The 18,885-nt window shown below is 38.1% G+C and overlaps 1 protein-coding gene across 2 annotated transcripts; it reads right to left on the bottom strand.

Moving 5' to 3' along the window:
- Positions 1-248: 248 nt before the first annotated feature.
- TMEM62 (transmembrane protein 62) lies at positions 249-18,878 on the bottom strand. Of its 2 annotated transcripts, XM_066552452.1 has the most exons (14): positions 18,819-18,878; positions 14,909-15,020; positions 13,883-14,020; positions 12,803-12,848; positions 11,455-11,596; positions 11,136-11,260; positions 10,889-11,011; positions 9,872-10,027; positions 8,251-8,410; positions 6,560-6,673; positions 5,513-5,597; positions 3,863-3,967; positions 3,004-3,122; positions 249-2,123 (listed from the first exon to the last, which is right to left on the bottom strand). In XM_066552452.1, the coding sequence occupies exons 3-14, from the start codon at positions 13,920-13,922 to the stop codon at positions 1,797-1,799; spliced, it is 1,542 nt and encodes a 513-aa protein (XP_066408549.1). In that variant the 5' UTR covers positions 13,923-14,020; positions 14,909-15,020; positions 18,819-18,878; the 3' UTR covers positions 249-1,796. The 2 variants fall into 2 exon arrangements, with proteins under 2 accessions (XP_066408549.1, XP_066408550.1); XM_066552453.1 differs by lacking the exon at positions 18,819-18,878 and having other exon boundaries at positions 14,909-15,101.
- Between the last annotated feature and the right edge of the window lie 7 nt (positions 18,879-18,885).

Here is an 18,885-nt window from a genome sequence, read left to right as displayed (position 1 = left end):
GTGCACTTTTGTTTCTCTTCTTAAAAAAAAATTTAAAAAAAATCAGTCTCCACACAAGCCATGCATGAATGCTCAGTGTTGGGGGTTGATCAAACAGTGGGTTCAAGTGTGTGCAGTGCAGACACTATTGGAGAGACCAGCCTAAGGGTAAAAGTATTGGGTAACGTTATATTTAACAATGGTAACAAGTCAAAAGATATGAAGTATATTATTGCCACTTCTTGTTTTCTCTAATCACATAAAAGTAATTTAATTGTGAAATGTCATTTTATTATCAATTTTTCAGTATTGTATCTCACAAATAAATTTTGTACCATCTCTGATTTTTTAACAGCTTTGCAGAACAAACTTTTGTAGCAACAAATTACATTCTTTATTCTCTTAACAGTGTATTTAACTCATGTAAATGGCTGCTCTTTCTTTTCCCTATTACATTGAAGACATTACATTATTATTAGTATTACATTACCATCTTCCTATATCATTGAGGAACAGAAATGAAGGAACAGGAAAACTGTCGCCTGTTAGAAATAACAAAAGTCCTTGTTGTAGTCAATATTTTCTTCCAATTTATTTTTCTGTGTTCTACTACAGTCACTGCTGGTTTTTTCCAAAGGGACCATAAAGAAATTAGCCCTCTTTTTTCTTGAGAAGCCATAAATAAGTTACTGTAAAATTACCTGAAGTATTTTAAATGTTCCACTCACAGCTGGTCTTTTGTGAAGCAATGCAGTGTTCTTTACAGATCAAGGCACCTCAGCTCTCCTGGCTCTGGATCATTGCATTCTTCATTATTGTAACTAACTGTTCTATAATTTTTGCACTTAGGAAAAAAATGAAAACAAAGAAATAAGTTTTCTTAAGTCACTCTTTGGTGCATTTTGCCAAGACCCAGAAACACAGCTGAGACCCAGAAAAACAGAAATTACAGACTTTATAGGCATCAGACCATAGTATTCCTACAGTCTCTCCCATCCTGAGGCTATTGTCCCCGTTCTTTGCTTTGAAGCTGAAAACCCCAGCACCACTGATAATTCACTGTCCTTTCACCAGTCATGGGTGGGAGGACTGGCAGCCTTAGTAGTGCAAAATGAAACTCCTTCCTTCCAGAGAGTGAGCCTGTTAGTTAGCCAGCACTCCCAGGGCAAGAGCTATAGGCCAGAGCTCAGGTAAACATGAACACAAATACATACACACACCTTACAGCCTATGATCTGCTTGTATACAGCATTATGAACTGAAAACATGTATGGGCATAGGACTCTGGCTGTGAAGGCCACTACAGCACCTTTGCAATCACTATTACTTCATAAAGACATCTGGTCTAGTCTTGTAGAAACACATGTCAGCCCTGAAATAAAAATCAAAGAATCACAAATCCAGAAGCTCATCAGGTCCTATGCTCATATTTTGCAGCATTATAAAAATCAATTATTAATTATTTTTCTATTCACAGTAGTAACAGGCAAACATTTCCATTTGTGATCCATATGGATATATCTATCTCTGTATCACTAAAAAAAACTCATTGATGAGATTATTCCAAAGTTGGCTGTACTGATGTATAATCCATAACTGTATTATATAACATGTATTATACAGTATGTTGTATAATAGAAGGAAAGTGTGTATAACATATTGTACATTAACTATTTAATACAGTTCTGCAGCAGTGCAGGTGCAGCTTTGGGTCTTACCACTTAACGGTTGGGGTGTATGGAATTCCAGCATCACAAAATGATAAGGTTGTACCTTGAGAGTTTTTAAGACAGAATTTGGAGTACTTATATTGTACTTCAGGAGCTTTGACAGTTTTTTATCTCTGTTATGTAAGTTCTGAGCTCTGATGATTTCAGTGTCCAGGTTTTGTAAATGAGAGCTGCGGTCAGTAGCACCAGCCATGTTCTCATTGGGGACAGGAAGAATGCCAAGGTGCCGTATGTCCGCTGCAGGAAATAGCAGGAATAGACCTGCCAGGCCAGGAGCAGGACCATTGCCAGGTGAACAGGCACAGCCACGAGGCGGCGGATGTGACGGAGGTGGGAACGGAAGCTGTGGCCATGGCATCGCAGCAGCAGGCACCAGCACAGATAGGCCATCAATGGCAGGTTGAAAAACATCATCTGAAAGGAAAAGCGAAGAAAAATAAGACAGTGAGGAAGCCAAGGGTTCTGGGTAACATCTATGAAGGATTAAAAACGTATGCACAGATAAAGCTGCCCCATTCTAAGGGCTGAGTACAATTCCCAGAGATGGAATCTCAGGATGCATCTCCACGACTGCAGCTGATAAAGCTGGGACTGCCTGGGCCTGAGTCCCAGGCCAAGCATTCCTGCCATTCCCTTGCAGTAAGAGGCACTAACACACATCTGACATTTCCTGGAAATGATTCAGGGAGCCAGACTTAGCAAAAAATTAACATGGCAAAACCAAACAGTCTGTATGTCAGCTTAACTCTGACCCAGCCCACTGCAGTGTCCCACTGGTACAAAGGAGACACCATGAAGAAGGAGGCAATGCTGCTTTGATCCTCTATCTTAAATGCCAAGGAATGACACTTTGTCTTTCAGATTAATGGGGAAAACACTCCTGGGAAAACTGGACTCATGTGTGCTTAGAGAGTGACACCTACTGATCTGAAGAGTTATTAACACTGCAAGGGCTACCGTGGCCACTCAGTTTTTTGCTTAATTACATTGTGTGAACCAAGGGCAAAACCAGAAAATTTATTGAAAATTTAGAGTTATAAATCTGTAGAGACAGCCTCTAATCCAGATATTCAGGGAGTCCAAAGCAACATCATTTTATTAGAGAAAAAGAGAAGTTTGTGAAAATAATGCACAACCTCCTTCCTTTCTTTAAATCTGCAGAAAGGTAAGAAAGACCACTTGTAGTCAGGCATGGTCAATAATCTCTTTACTTACAAGACTTCTTTCTTTAAATCTATTTAAAAATGGTAAAAAGCCCCTGAGGGAAAAAGCGCTTTATTTTATAAATACTCACCTGTAAAATCCCAACCACAAATGTCATACTGCCCTGTAAGAAGGAACCACCAACAAACACTCCAAAGGAAAAACAGGCCCCCATCTGGCCATCTATCAGTTCACCTACAAACCATGGTCCTGCAAGAGAGGAAACCAAACATCACCATCAGGAAACAGAACAGAGACACAGCCCTTTCCCACATGGCCCTTTGTACCCTGAGACTTCCCTATTGCTTGTCCAGAGTAATCAGCCTCATTCAGCAAACAGCAGTCTGGTGTGAAAATACCACAGTTTGACAGGGTTGTGGCATGCAATGAAAATACTTTTGAATTAGTTTCATCTCTGTGACAATTTTCAACACCACACATAATATCTTCTTTATGAGAGAGGTGAAAAGGGTAGCTTTTTCCCAGAATTACAGTAAGATATATGAAAAATGTGGTCACAAACAATTCCAGCCTGGCTCAGCATAGAAATTAAAACAGGCAGGCTGCTCTGTGTTATACAAGCTACACAGACTAACAAGAAAATAGCTATTTCAGTAACATGTTAGCAGAGGAGAATAAGCTCAGATTGTTAGCTCTAATGCTAACAATCAAAAAATAAGTGAAAACCAAACTGAATTTAAAAATAATCACTTTGCTTTCAGAGTAATTTAACAATCTAAGTGTTTAATTAATTCAGGGCTTCTAAGTTAGGCTCTTACAAATAAGCCTTTAGTCTCTTGGACATTAACTTTTAAAGTTCCGCATAACTTTTGTAACTTCAGTAGATTTTCCCAATTCTCCAAGATGTTAGAATTCTTAAATTTTCATCAGGATCTAATGTGTAATTTCAAAATACCAATTTATGTCCTCCAGTACTCTAGGCTACTTACCCAGAATGGTGTATAAATTCAGAACCAGAATTGAGTAATAGAAGGTGTTTGTTTTACTGAAGACATTAAGAGAATATGAAGTCAGAGTAAGTAATCCTGGCTTTCCTAAACAGAGACAACATTTAAGAAAAATACACTTAATTCAGTTTGCAACACCTTCCCCTGATATATATGTATGTATAATACTGGTCTTTCTGAAACAAATCTGCATATTATTTACTCATTATTTTAAATAAGGAATATAAAAATAATATTTGGTATGTCTACAGAAAAATGCAGAGGAATGCATTACTATTACTGTGATAACTGAAAGTAAACAACCAATAAATATAACAATCTATATCAAAAACAGCAGAGGAACCTGTCATTCTAAAGGAATACACTTACTGTATGTAAATAATACTGAACGACCATTCTATACCCAGAAAATGAAATTAGCTAGAATGAAAACCATGGAGAAAGTATGTATTAAATTAAAAGTAAGAGAATCAAAACAGTAACTTTGCAAACCCAGAAAGGTGGGTCAGCGTGGACTAGATTTGTTGGATTTCCTTTGATTAAATCTACTTTACTGAGGTCTGATAGCAGCTCAAAATTAAGTCTTGGCATTAAAATGACATTATTCTGACAAGTGTGTGATGTTAGCAGAAAAAAGCAGTAGTAGCTCTCTAACTGAAGCAGGCAATTCACAGATCAAGAGAACCTTCCTAAAAAGTTAGCTTGTAGACTTAAATCTATTATGTGGCCCTCTCACAAAGAATTAACCCCTAGGCAAGCTTCACCTTTGGAAATCAACAGCTCTAACAAGTTTGTTCACTAAGATGTCAAACATTTATATGGTCCACATGGACCTAGATGACCACAGAGTCAGCTTTTTTAATATTTAGCTGCTGAGTTCCATAAATGCAACTGAAAATCTGATTCTTTTCTATGTAAGCAGTTGCTGTAGTTACCTCAGGATGCTACACAATTAGGAGTATACAGGAAGGTACAAACACTGACATGAAAAGGAAGGGAGGTGGCTTCCAGAAAAATCTCATTAGTAAGGTGTGGTTCAAATGACTGTTTAAAGGATAAATACCATGAGCTTAATAGTAATAATTTTAATTTACTAGATGTATCAGAAAGTATCAAGTTATGACAGAAATGACCTTAATATTATTTTGAGAAAGACCCAATCCTGTTAGTGTTCTTTGCAAAAGTTAACAAATACTGTCTTTACAAAAGGAAATCTGTTTCTCCACTCAGGCAAGAGAGAATTCTGTAACAACTGTAGTGAAACAAGCACACATACAGAACTAATACAAAACAAAACAGTCTCTATGTATTGGATTCTTCAGTGAGAAAATTAAAATGAAACCTTGGACTTCAATCAACTTAACTTTTATTTAAACAATCAACTTAACTTTTGTTTAAACACCTGCTCAAGTTTCTAGTTTACTTTATTTGATATATTGGAGGTTTTCCAGCTTCCCTTAAAAGCGAAACAACAGCTTCTGAGAAACCAATCAAACCCCACAGTAGCAGATGTAAAATGCATATGGTCATTAACAGCACAGTTACTTATATATTGTTAGCACACAGGTCAACAGTAAAAAGTTTAGAGGAAAACAGAACTACTAAAAACCACAGGTAAACATTAGTTGATACCTTTGAGTGCTGGCTTTTGGAGGTGTCGGAAAACAACAAGCAAGGTAATCTGAATCAGCACAGTCAGTCCAAAGAGCACTCTGGCCTGAAAAGACAGTTTTGACTATAAGCCAGCCCTGGAATAATTGCAGCCTTGGAGCATGCCTTATGGACACTGACATAATGGTATAAAGATTCTCTTTGAACACATATTCAAAGCTTGTTGGTGTCACTGAACTGAAGAATAAAAAAGGAAACTGAAGAGTTTCTAAGATTTGTATTGTACTGACTTGAATTCTGCTCAATGTCTGAAAGCAATAGACCCAAATCTTTAAAAATAGAGTTTGTAAACACATCCATTGAAAAAGTGTAGTTACACTTCCAGGGCAAAACATTGTCTGAGCACTGTTCTGAAGAGAAATGCAGTTCAAGACATGGTGTAAAATGTCTGACTGATTAACAAACCTAAGAATAATTTTGAGCCAATTATGATAAGAACTACAATCACGTGGACTTTGTTACGTAGTTCTAGAAGTGCACCTAGGTTACTAAGACATGGCATCCTTCTTTGCATGTACTGAGCGGTAACACATCTGGATATGACCTGGCACTCACTAAAGTCAATGGGGATTTTGCCCTCCACTTCAGCTAGTTATAATGTCAGCAGCTGACAATGAGAATATTTCAGCTGACAATGAGAATATTTGCAGCATTTTTTCCAGAAAACATATCACAACAGTTCACAGTGAATTTCTCTTCAATTTAATGTTTCCTTTTTCGACTATCTCCAGTAGCTCTTTTTCAATTTCTTGCTTGTACAAAATGTGTGTACACTTATGCCCAAAAATGGATAATTGGGACTAAATCCAGGATGTCAACTGTTTGTATAAACCATTGTTGCACGTTTGTGGTTGAAGTGTGCAACTTGAAGTTTTGGAATTCCAACAGAATCATATCTGGAAAAAGTAACTGCATTCAAGTCTATGAGTTCTTCAGGAATTATGAAAAACCCTAGTGCAGATTGGGAAACCAACATGAAGTAACAGCTGTTTTGCTGAAAGTACTTACTAGAACATAGTGGTCAGTGAGAAGAATAACGGATGACCAAAAGTCAAATCTAAGAGAGAGGTTTTCTTCCATACCAAATAAATGGCCCCGTGTGCCAGTTCTTCCTGAAGCATCCTAGATTGACATAAAATGAGAGCAATTACATAGCAATGGTACAAAAAACTGTCAAGTAAAGTTCATCATTATCATTGCAGCTTTTCTAGAAAGATAAAATTGATTGCTTCTCTGCATACTGCTGTATTAAATTCCACCAACAAAGGGTTAATTACAGTCAATTCTGCAGTTTCAAGTAAATTGGTGATTATAAAATCATAATCTGAAAGTGCTACATTGAATTAGAGCCTGTCAGAGAGTCAGCAACTTAGGGAAGACTGTGACTGTTTACTGCCCCTCCCCACAATTGTTTTCTGAAGGTTCAATTCTAGGTAATAGCCCATATTAAAATATTTTCAAATTTTGTTGTGCTTAATTTCTGGTGTTTTGTCATAAACCCATATACACAAACAAACATTTGTTTATTTTTTTTTGTCATTTATTCAACACTTTGAGCAGTGTTCCAGATGTGGCCTGGCAAGCACTCAGTAGAGCAGGATAGTGACTTGTCTTGGCTGCTGATGCCCTTGTGGATGCACCCCAACATCCAGTAGATTTTCTCTGCTGCACCAGCACACTGTTCATTCACACTGAGCTTGTGGTCCACCAGGACACTGAGGTCCCTTTTCACAGAGCTGCTCCCCAGCCAGGCAGATCACAGCCTGTGCTGCACTCCTGGATTATGTTTTCCCAGGTGCAAGTACTTACACTTTTCTTTTATGAACTTCATAATGTTCTTCTTGGCCCACAATTTGCCCTTGATTAATTGGTATTGGGTTTTCCCAGTCATGTGCTTCATCTGACTTCAGAAAGCCCACCACAAGGATTTATTTCCTAATTTTCCCAGGGACTGAAGTAAGACTAAGGGGCCTATAATTTCCTGGATCCTCCCTTCATGCCTTCCTATACACAGGAGAGTCATTAGCCTTCTGCCAGTCTTCTGGGATGCCCCCTGATCTCTACAACTTCTCCAGGACTATGGAGAGTGGCCTCACAAGGATGTCAACCAGGTCTCTCAACACTCTGGAGTGGAAACTGTCAGCGCCCATTGATCTGTAGGATCAAGCTCCTGTGCCAGGTCTCACTCCAACTCTTCTTTCATTGACAGTGGGTCTCTGCATCAACCTTGATCCTTGTTTGCAAAGCCTGAGGCCCAGCACTGCTGGTAAAGACAGAGGTGAAGAAAGTGCTGAGAACCTCTGCCTTGTCAGAGCTTTTGGTGACTAATTCACTTCTGCTGTTTAACACCTGGCCAGTATTTTCCTTCTGTTGCTGCTTGTTGTTTATACACCTTTAGAACCATTTCTTGTAATTTTTGACATCTCTGGTTAATTTCAAGTTTGCACTTCTGTCATGTCTTATTCTATTTCTTATGAAAAATAATATTTCTTTCTTTATTCCAGTGGCTTTATGAATATTTTGGTGCTTAGCAGTCTATGTTTATTCCTTTATTAAATCCTTTGGGTTTTGTAATCAGACAAATATGAAAGTAAGTCTGTTATCATGTATTTTGTTCCTAGTTATGTGAGCAGGAGGGTGACAGACAAGCCATGATGAGAAAAAAAAATCAATACAAAGAATGCCAACAGGTACCTTACCTGGACAGTCACATCTATGTGATGGAACCCTTCACTGTAGTTTTGTGGGCTCCACTTCAGCACATAGAGAGGGCCAGACACCTGATGTGCATTCCCCAGGTGAACTCCATCTATGTAGACTTTGACAGAGATAATGACAGAAGGAGAGAATGCCAGAATTCTAAGGAGTAAATAAAGAGCAAAAGAAACAGATTTGTTACTGGACTTGCAGGTATGTCATTACTTCCTTAAGAAGAAGTCCCTAAAGGTTAAGCTGCCTTGTAGTAAAGAGTTCAAAAGATTTAGAAATTACAACAGTGAAATATCTGTAGGCTAATGGTAACATGGTAGGTTTTTCCTACAGTTAAAGACAAAGTAGTTCTGTATGGCACTACACAAAAGAGCAGGATAGAAAACTGGATGTGGAACAGATCAAAAGGTGGCAGAAGTTGTAAGGCCTTGACAGAAATAATTTTAGAACTCTTGCTTCAAAACATTTGCTAACACAAGTGGGATGCATCCTCCAGCACACATAGACACATAACCAAAGACTTGCAGATGTCTTCATAAAAAATTGCCAGGCTCTCTCTCTAAAGTCCTTTGTTGTTGGGAGTGGGGGTTTTTCCCTTTTTTTTTCCCCTTCTTTTATTTTTGCTAGTCAGAATATAACCTCTCAGAGTTTGTTACTGCATTTAGGACAAATGGAGTAGAATGCCAGATCTCAGATACCAACAAATGTATTGTCACCTGGCAGTAGTGCTTATATTCACAGAAACAGTGATACTAATACAGACTCAAAATATTGTAAGTGCAATTCCTTTCATTTTTGGTAATATGAATGGCATTACAGAGCATGTTTTAGTCAAATGAAGGTGTTTCATACAGTTATGGTGAATAAATCTACCAGTTCCTATATTTAATATAATCATAAGATTGTTCAGATAAGGTTCTGAATGGGAAACTGGAAAGTAATTAGGACATCTAGTAGGATACTGCTCCCTAACTGAAAAGTATGACAAACTTCTTTTTATTGTTACCCTGTGTATGCAGTATTTCAAGCAGATTAGTCTTACAGCAAATATAAAATGCTGAAAAGGGCCTAAAAATCTGAAATATAAATGTAAAAATTAAATTGATAAATAGATGAAAAGATGGAGAGATTTAAAATGAATATGAAAATTGGCAGATGCATCTCATGTTTTAGTATATAAAGGATGTAGAATTGAAAAGATAAAGCTAAGAAGTCTGAAGTGAATAGAGAAAACATTTAGAAAAATACATAGACAAAATTCTGAAATTAGCAGAGTTGATGTGAACATGTGAGATAAATAACAGAGATTACATAACAATCTATGCATATTGATTACATATGAATCTATTTTAATTATATATTAATTGATCAAGTTTGGTTACATAAAGTTCGTTTGACCTTAGGGGAAATAACTGCATAAATAAAAAAACCCCATGAATTACTACTACCCAAACTTTTTATCACAGATATGATACAAAGCAAGCTCTCTGGAATGATCTTCCAGAGAAAAATTAATTCTGAGAACAGTAGACACACATATTAAAAAAAAGGTTTTGTGTATATACATATAAATATAATTAAATATTGTGAAATCAAGACATTACAGGGTACCTGATGTGAGTGGAATAAAGAATTTTGACTAGTGGTTCATGAGCAGAACTGCTGTAAAGGAAGGATTTAGGATTGGTGATGAGAACTACAGGCCACTCTTCAAAGTTGAGATCTGCGAAGCTGAGGAGGTCATGGTCAAACGCGAGGATCCTGTATCTATAATGAAAGGAAAAAAAGTTTGTTAATACAAACTGCTTTGTGAACAGCTGATTTCCACGCTCCTCAAGTTCCTAAAGAACCTGGCTTTATTTTCTATTTATTCTCTTCTGTAGTTGATCTTACATTCTCCAACTCTGTTATATTAACTGTACAGTTGCTTACCTCTGATGAGGTTAATTTTATTATAAATCATGGAAGCAGTACTCAAAGTTCCAAGTGTGAAGATCTATGGAATTTTGCACATGAATCAGACAGATGAATATTACATTAAAGAACTCAAATATAATGTACATTTCCATAGTGTCTGCGTAGGTACTCTAGTTCAGGAGAACGACCCCAGTGTGCTCCTCCCCTGTATTCATACCTGTATCTTTCTTTGGATTACTGCAGAATAAAAGCTAATATACTAATATACTAATAACTATCCACTCCACATAGCATCAGACACTTTTGGATATGCACGTAAGGTAACATTTCTCAGGACTATTTCTCTGTCAGGAATTCTAACAGCTATTGCAGAGCATGTGTATTTTGAAGTACTGATGCTGAATTTTACAACAATATATTTGTCTACATTTAATACTAAATACATACTATCTGGATACACATTTAGATGTCCCCTTTTTAGTTTTTAAATATCAAGAATTAATAAAAAATATTTAATTGATTAGCACACTGTTGATATGGGGAAAAATCCCAAACATACACACAAGGCCTTTTTTTCAAAAGCACTAATAATAATAATAACCAGTCAGGCTGATCTCATGCTTCTTTCAAGTGCACCACAGAGCATAAAAGAGAATCACAGTACAGTAGGTAGGTTTCATATAATAATTTGCCCATATGGGCTTTTCTCACCTCCTATTATCCATCCAGTCTCCCAGTTCAAGTTCCAGAGTGCCACCACGGTGTTGACTGTGCAAGACTGGCATCAGCCCACCCATTGTATGGAGATGTCCACATAAATACGCTGTGGCAGAACTAACAAGAATTGTGATTATTTGGGTGGGAAGGAAATATCACTGCAGAAAACCTGAAAAGTGAGAGATGAGCATGTGAAGAAATGTACTTCATGCTGAAAACAGAGAGGGTAAGAAGATCTTACCTCATTAGTGTTCGTATTCCAGGGGATGGGGAGACGATTGTGGAGGTGGGGTAGTGGCCAAACCAGATAGTATGGTTGCTCTGTAGACTTTCTGTTGCCATCAAAGACAGCTCTGCCATTTGATTCTGAAACAGGCAGGTGACAAATCCATTTTGCTAAATAAATGTCTCACATTATAACTTAAAAACGTAAACACACTTATAGATGAACACAAATCTTTCAAACAATTTTTCTATATTTAAAAAAATCCAAACCTCCAAACAAACCACTACAGAAATAAAAGAGCCAGCAAAATGGAATGCAAAGACTTATACAATACCATGTTTAAAATCCCAAAAAAATTATAGGGTCTTTTAGGGCCTGGGCTGAGTGTGGCATCCACGCAGATGAATGAATAGTTCCCAAAAGAGGTAGTGTGGATGTAATGGAAAGAGCCATCTTTATGCCAGGCAGAGTATTTCCTAACAAAACAAGATGGAAATACTGCTGTTATGAAAGCTTGTACCCATGACAAACATGCATTGCTTTCTCTCTTTCCATTGACAACAGCTAATTTCACTATTTCTGACTAACAAAATTGAAGTGCTTTTGATACTTTATGCTAGATGGGAATTGTACATATCTTCCACTGGCAAAGACATGACATTTCAACTAATAGTACCACCTAAATTGCAATTCTGTAACTAAAATGATTGTGAGTTAATCTGAGAATCACTAAAATTCATTACATTTAGGTTGGGTGGGTTTTTTTTTTTTTATTTCTTTTGGGGTTTAGGAGTGGGCCTTTTGTGTGCATTTGGGGTTTTTTAAGTTGTTTTAGTTTTGTTTTACTCCCTGCATGATTTGTAGAAACAAAAACATTCCTGAGTTCAGATGATGTGTATAATTTGAGCACAGCCATCCAGAAATCAGTTCATGTCCCTGTTCCTCCACCAATCAGAACAATAAAATTGCCAGAAATGTTGACCTGAATACAATACAAGCCAATATATTAAAAACAAGTTTTCAATACTTCTATGCTATAAAAACCCTTTCAAAATATTTTTTAAGTTAGCAGTATCTTTATGAACATCATCAACTTAAACAAAATTTCTTCATTTAGTCCCACTTCGAGTATGTGTAACAGTTGATTAATCCTCTGCTAATGCTGTGAACATATAATAGGAACCTATGTTTTTGTGTAAAAATATTGTATTTCAATACAACCCATTGCCCTCTTTAATTTTAATGCATAATGAACACCAGAATGTGGTATTGAATAACTGTTTTTTCTAGCTTCTATTTTTATTTCTGCAAACAATTTTTGTAATTTTAATATTTTAAAATATATTTATATTTTTATATATTGAAAAAACAACTCCATTTCACTCTTCCATCTTCTTTCTCCTAGAGTGTGACTGAAAATTTTGTAGACATTGACAGATTTAACACACTCAATTACAAAACACAGAAAGGTAAGAGATAAGAAATCTGCACAAAGAATTCTCTATTTTCTCAATAGATTCTGCTCTAATAACTGACAATGCAAAAGACAGAGGGAATAGTAGATATGATCCTGGGCTAGAAGAAAATCAGTGAAAAAGCATATATGTAATAACTGAAAACAGAGTATTGTTTAGTGAATTTGACCTTGGATATAGCTGCATCTGTATGGTAAATAAAAGTACCTGTAATAATTCTGAACACTATCCAGGCGTGGAATGTTGAATGAATCTGTAAGGGAGTAAAAAAGGAAATAAGGAAATTTTCAGCTCAAATTGATCATTAGCCCCTGTACCTAACTAGGTAATGTTGAGATAAAACAGTCTCAGCAGCTGCTGAAGAGCTACTTTTTAAAAGATGCATGATTGACAAGCAGACTAACTGTGCAGAGGAGACATTATATACTCAATGCAGTTAAATGGCAATAGTTTTCTCATTCAAGTTTCAATTCAAAAATAAAGGCATTGTGGGAATATAAATTGTTATTTAGCAGCCAAAAACTAAACCTGTCTCCATTTTGACCACAGAACTTTTCAAGAGCTTTTCTGGACTGGATGCATGCTCTGTAAGTAAGACTTAACTCTTTCATGGAAAATAAGGAGCATCTCATCTAGAGAACAGCATGTGTAGAACAGACATCAGCTTGGGGAGGTCTGTACTGCAACAACTCCACTTCTCCTAATTAATGCTGCTAACAGAAGCCTAACAAGAAAATGAGTATATATGACAAAGCATGCACTTTCCCCCCTCCCAGGGCAGCTTCCTGTACAGCCTGTTTATACAGCCTACACGACTGTCAGCTTGTGTTTGAATGCTTACGGTGTGGCAACAGCTGATGATCTAAACTCCCATGACTCCCTTCTATTCAAAAGAAACCAAATTTCCTTTAGCTGCTGGACATGTGACACCCTTTAAACTTAAACCTGTGAGGGGGAAGTCTACAAAAAGTAAATTGAAACCATTTCTTCAGTATGGTAAGATTACAGTTTGCCCCTCCATTAAATAATGTGGTATATAAAATAATGATATGGAAACTAACCTCTGAAGTCATGTTCTACCACTTGCCAGGTAAAAGACTCTTACCTCTCTGGTACTAAAACTCACTTCAGTAAGAGCTTGTAAACAGTGTGTCCCCAGTAGACGTGGATGGTAAGCCCTTCTCCTAATTCATGAATACTAACACACTAGTGAGTACTAACATTTTACCTCTATATTCTGTGATCTGCAATCACAGGAAAGACAGAAATGTTTCATTTTCTTCTTACCATGATTCCCTTTGATGTCTATCCACTTGGTTTTTTCCATGACCCTTGATCTCTTCAGGATTGACTGATAAGTTTTCCACTCATCTTCTACCTGCTCAGATCCCAGTTTATCTCTTGTCTTAGCATCTGTCAGATCACCTGAGAGTGTACAAAGGTGAGATATAACTAGAGGCCTACATAGCTTATACAATTATTGTAACTAGACAAGCATGCCATCCCTGCCTCCAAGTCTAAGTGGCTGCAGGCCTGGGTGCAATCTGCATGTTTCTGTATCTGGTACACATGATCAGCGTAAATGCCTTCCAATGCAGATGCAGCAACCTCATCAGACATCTATTGACCACATCACTGCAGCACTTTCACTAATTAGATAATAACTTTCTGTAGAAGCAAAACTCCAGGTCTAGCATTAAGATTCTAAAACCTTGCATACAGTAACGGCTTAAAGTTTTCTCAATTATCTTGTCAAAACTTCATCTATTTCAATAGCAAGCTGTCAAATGAAGTGGCAAGGCTTATTTCACCTCTCTTGGTATGATATGTTCAAATGGAAACCAGCAATAAAATCCTACATTAATTCACAGGTGAATTTCATACAAATGAACAGCGATTGTTCTGAGGGGGGAACTGTATCTTAATGGCTAACTACAGACATTGCTCACTTCTGTAATTTCCAACATAAAGAATGTAGAATCATGACCAGGGCAAGAGGGAAGATAGCTCCTAGCAAGGGCTATGATGCAGCAACACCTACTGGGAAAACATTAGCTATCTAGTGTGATTGTGTCTGTTATGTATAGAACACACTAAACTCACTGAAGAAACTGAATGCTCAATAAAATAATAATAATTCCCTTGTTGAGAAGTTTTTTTTTTTCAGCTTCTAGCAGTCTCCCTTCAGCTGCAATTCAGTTTCTATTGCTTAAGATATGTTTAAAGTTCTCTCTTGAGATCCTACAATTTTGCCTATTTGCTGCTCCTTTGACAGTCCACTCAACAGGAAATTTACACTTTTCAACTGCTTACCTGTTGCTAGAACAAGTGCTGGCTGAATTACATCAATTGTTTCTGAACAAAATTTCTCAAAGTCAGGAGCTCGTTTGGGATCCCGAAATTTGCTGATATGAATATCTGACACCTGCAAAAGAGAAGACTGAAACACTGCCCCAAGTAAAAGGGTTATTGCTACCCAGGCTGTTCTGCAAAGCCAAGTATACATTAGAATGCAACATAAGAGCAGTCACAGTGATTCATGTCAGTGTAAGGGACACAGGGAGAAACAAAAGTGGGTGACTAGGGGAGAAGGAAAGCAGAACAAGCAAATGATATTGCAACTCTAACCCCTAAAATCACATTTACATCAAGAAAATTTCCTTAAAACTAGGAGCATACAAAAGCATGAGGAAATACTTAGGTATCCACAGTAAATTGTGATGGCTGCAAGTGGCCTGTTACCTTTCAAATTCTGGCAGTTTCTATGCAATACAGTGGTCCTGCTGCAAGTAAGAATACAAAGCAGTTCTGCAAAGCAATAGGTTAAAGCTACCTAGAACTTGAAATGTACTGAAAATTTATTTTATACCCGGTGTGACATTTCCAGTAGCTGAGTGAAAGGATTTTTAACATCCTATCCAAGCATTTTAATGGATCAAACAAGTGGGTTTAGATCCCATTCCACATGCCTTCAAGAAGGCAAATATTGCCTAAGAAATGATGATATGACTTGTATGTAACTGTAGAAGATGCTGTTAATTTCTGAATCAGTGAAAGCCCTCACATCAAAAGAGCCATTTGGGGAGAGTAAGAAATGTAAGATTTTTCTATTTTTTTATATTTGTGGCTTTTCGGTACTGTACAAAAAAACCCTTATGTATTGCTTCAATTCCACTTTCCATTCTACTTCAGTCAATTAATTAATTGTCCTCCTTGGTTTGAACAAATGGTATTTGATGCTCAAAAAGCAGTAAGCAAATGGTCATCTGACAATATCACTTGGAAAGAAAAACATTTAACTTTTACATTCAGTTTAATAAACCCGTTCTCATAAAGCTTGTAGTTTTTGAAAAATCCAGATAAAATATCTTGGAGAAAAATGATTTACTTCTACTTATTCAGTCATCTGTATACGAAGAAAAAATTACCTGAACACAGTTTTTAAATTCTGCTTAGGAAAACTCCCCATTCAGAATTACATGGAATTTTTGCCTAGATCAGAATTGCATGCTAAAAAAGGCAAACACTTTTAGATAACTTTATCTTCACTTTCATTGATGTATTCAAACTAGTGTGAGGCAAAGAGCACAGCAAAACTACCTTGATACATCAAACCTCATTTAATCATTGACAACAATACAACTTGTTTTGCTTCTTTTCAGCCTGTGGATTTGCAATTAATTTATCTCAGCAATCAAACACAGAAAATCAAAACTTCTACAGTTTTCATTCTTGAGAAAAAACAGTCTTACAAAAAACCTTAGTCATGCTCTACCAGTAGCTACAGCAAATGTAAATTTCCAACCTTACAGCAGAGAGTGGTTTGGAAGTCTAATTTCCTACAGTGACCTTGCCACTTTTCTTCCCCAGGAGTTTAAGATTTTTAAAAGGGTTCAACTTGTAATTTCTAAGAGTTACAGTGTCTCGGGACTTCTGAGAGCTGGGACTAAGTTTCTTTCATCATTAACAGCCATGACATATGAAGATCTCAGAAGTGGAGCTTCTTCCCTTTTTTTTTTAAATTTTGAATTCATTTCAGATGATATCCCAGTGGATAAAGAAAAGATAAAAAGTGGGCAAGATGAAAAGCTTGAAATGCTCTTATTTACTTTCCAAAATGTAGGTGAAAGCCCATTTGCTGCTCCTTCCCCTCCCTCTGACCGATGTGGATACTTGGCCTCTCATTGCATCATAGGCTGTTACTTTCATTAAAATCGGTTGGAAGAGATTTAGGGGTGAGAAGAAATCACCGTCAACATTCCTTATCTCTAGCAAAGATGTGGTTCAGGAGAGGCGGGTGTTAACAAAGGAGAATTATAAGGACTAGAGCAACAGTAGAATGCTTTCAGCTGAGAGAAATGGGAGAAATAATTAAATGCTTGTCAAATGCTGAACTAGAGTGTCTATTTGGCAGTGGATAAGAAAGGAAATTCTGCTACAATAAAGTTGGATGAGCCATTAATAGAAGATTAAAGTAGAAAGACTGTGATTTAGTTCCTTTAAGAAGAGATAGTCTTGTGCTTGGGAAGAAAAACAAGGCAGGAACTGCTGGGGAACATCTTGAGCTCTATTCAGTGACCTAGGCTAGACCTATGGAATCACCAGGGAGCCTGAAGCCTGGTTCCCATAACATCATCAGGCACAATGCTGGATTTGGTGCTTGATTAGTTTCCAAGTTAGGTCAATGATAAAGCAGCTGTTAAAGGGCACATCTGAAAGAGAACATAACCACTTGAAAGTAAAGCCAAGTCTCAAATTAGCTGTGCTGTGACCTATCCTCGGGAGAACTCCACTTGAAGTGACACAGCCAGAGAGAACACAGCAAGAGAAACATGGGCCCGTGCATGCTGCTTGTCAGTATAGCCCTGCAGCTGCTATATGCTGCTCTGACTCTTCACACAAGACAGCAGCTCAGGACAGGGGCTTTCCTTACATTATTTCAAGCATATCTCTTGATACTTGTACTCTGCAGTAAAAATAAGCCTTAAGTCACTTAAGGAAAAATTACTGGAAAAAAAATTATACCACCTATTAGAGAGAACCAAAGGACCAAATATATGCCAGCTTGTCCACTAAGAGCACTGCCTGCAGCTAATAAAGTCAGGCAAAGTGTTCTTGGGATTGAGAATGAAAACAAAACGGTAAAAGCAGCTATTTGTTAGAAGGAAATGCACAGCAATCCCTGGGACGTTTCAGCCATAGATGAACTATGAATACGTAAACATCTTTGTGGCTAGTTCTACACCAAGTGCTTTGGGAATACTCTGGGGAGAAGAGTCAGAAGAAGCCACAGAAACCCTAAGACGTGACAGTTTGCTTCCAGGACAATGCCAGGTCAAACTTGATTTTATGTTTAACCTGGAAACAAAGCAGTGTATATTTAACCTTCTGAATACTAGCACAGTACCTTCTACTGCTATAAGTCAGTAAAACTATTTCCTTAGCCACACAACTTTTCTGAGTTTTTGGATGGGGAAAGGGACAGGCAGGGCCGGCATTTCTCCCTCCCCAGGATATCAGATAATACCGCATCAGGTACTGATGCAATATATAGGGTAGTGTAATAATTGGGTGATTTTTAATTACCAACTTCCACTACACACATCTGTGTGATAAGGAAACTTCTCTGTGCAACCATCGAGGAGCCACTGTGGCAGTCACTCACACTACCTGAGACCGAGGCCCCTTCACAGCTACACCCTTCACACTCACAGTTAGACCAGGTTTCCTTGCCAGCTGTGCCCTAGGTTTCCCATAGCAGGGTCTCAGACTTCGGGATCATTAAAATAATTTAATCTTGGTGCAGTAATTAACAAAATAACTGTTTGACTTGGGTACCTCTGAGAAGGTGCCCCAAAGAAAGGAATCCCCGGGCTTTTATACCCTCACAGTCTAAAAGTAGGCAAGTCTGGGAGTCATGGGCTCCTGCCGTCTCTGAGTGTCCTGGCCGGGCCACAGAACCCCGTGCCCTGTGCCCTCCGCCGCGTAAAGGGTTGGGCAGGTCCCGGCCTTTCGTCTCGGGCTCCCGCCCCCCAGAGCTCAGCCTGTAGCCAGGCCAGCCCTGCAGCTGCACATCGAGCTGCCAGCAGTGAACATATTCTTCAATACGTTCAGTGCCCGCGACCTACGGGGCAGCCTGCCCAAACGCCTGTAACCTGGGCTTGGCTGCGCGCCTCCGCCGTGCCCGCGCTCGGCCGCCCCTGGCTCCCCCGGCCCCGCTCACCTGCACGACCCAGAGCAGGTTGGCGGCGGCCGCCCCGGGCGCGGGCTGCGGGGCCCAGCGGCGGCGC

This window comes from Molothrus aeneus, chromosome 6 (assembly GCF_037042795.1).
Source record: "Molothrus aeneus isolate 106 chromosome 6, BPBGC_Maene_1.0, whole genome shotgun sequence".
Classification (NCBI taxonomy): domain Eukaryota; kingdom Metazoa; phylum Chordata; class Aves; order Passeriformes; family Icteridae; genus Molothrus; species Molothrus aeneus.
The sequence above is the reverse complement of the archived record's forward strand: the minus strand, read 5'-3'. Positions and strand labels throughout refer to the sequence as shown.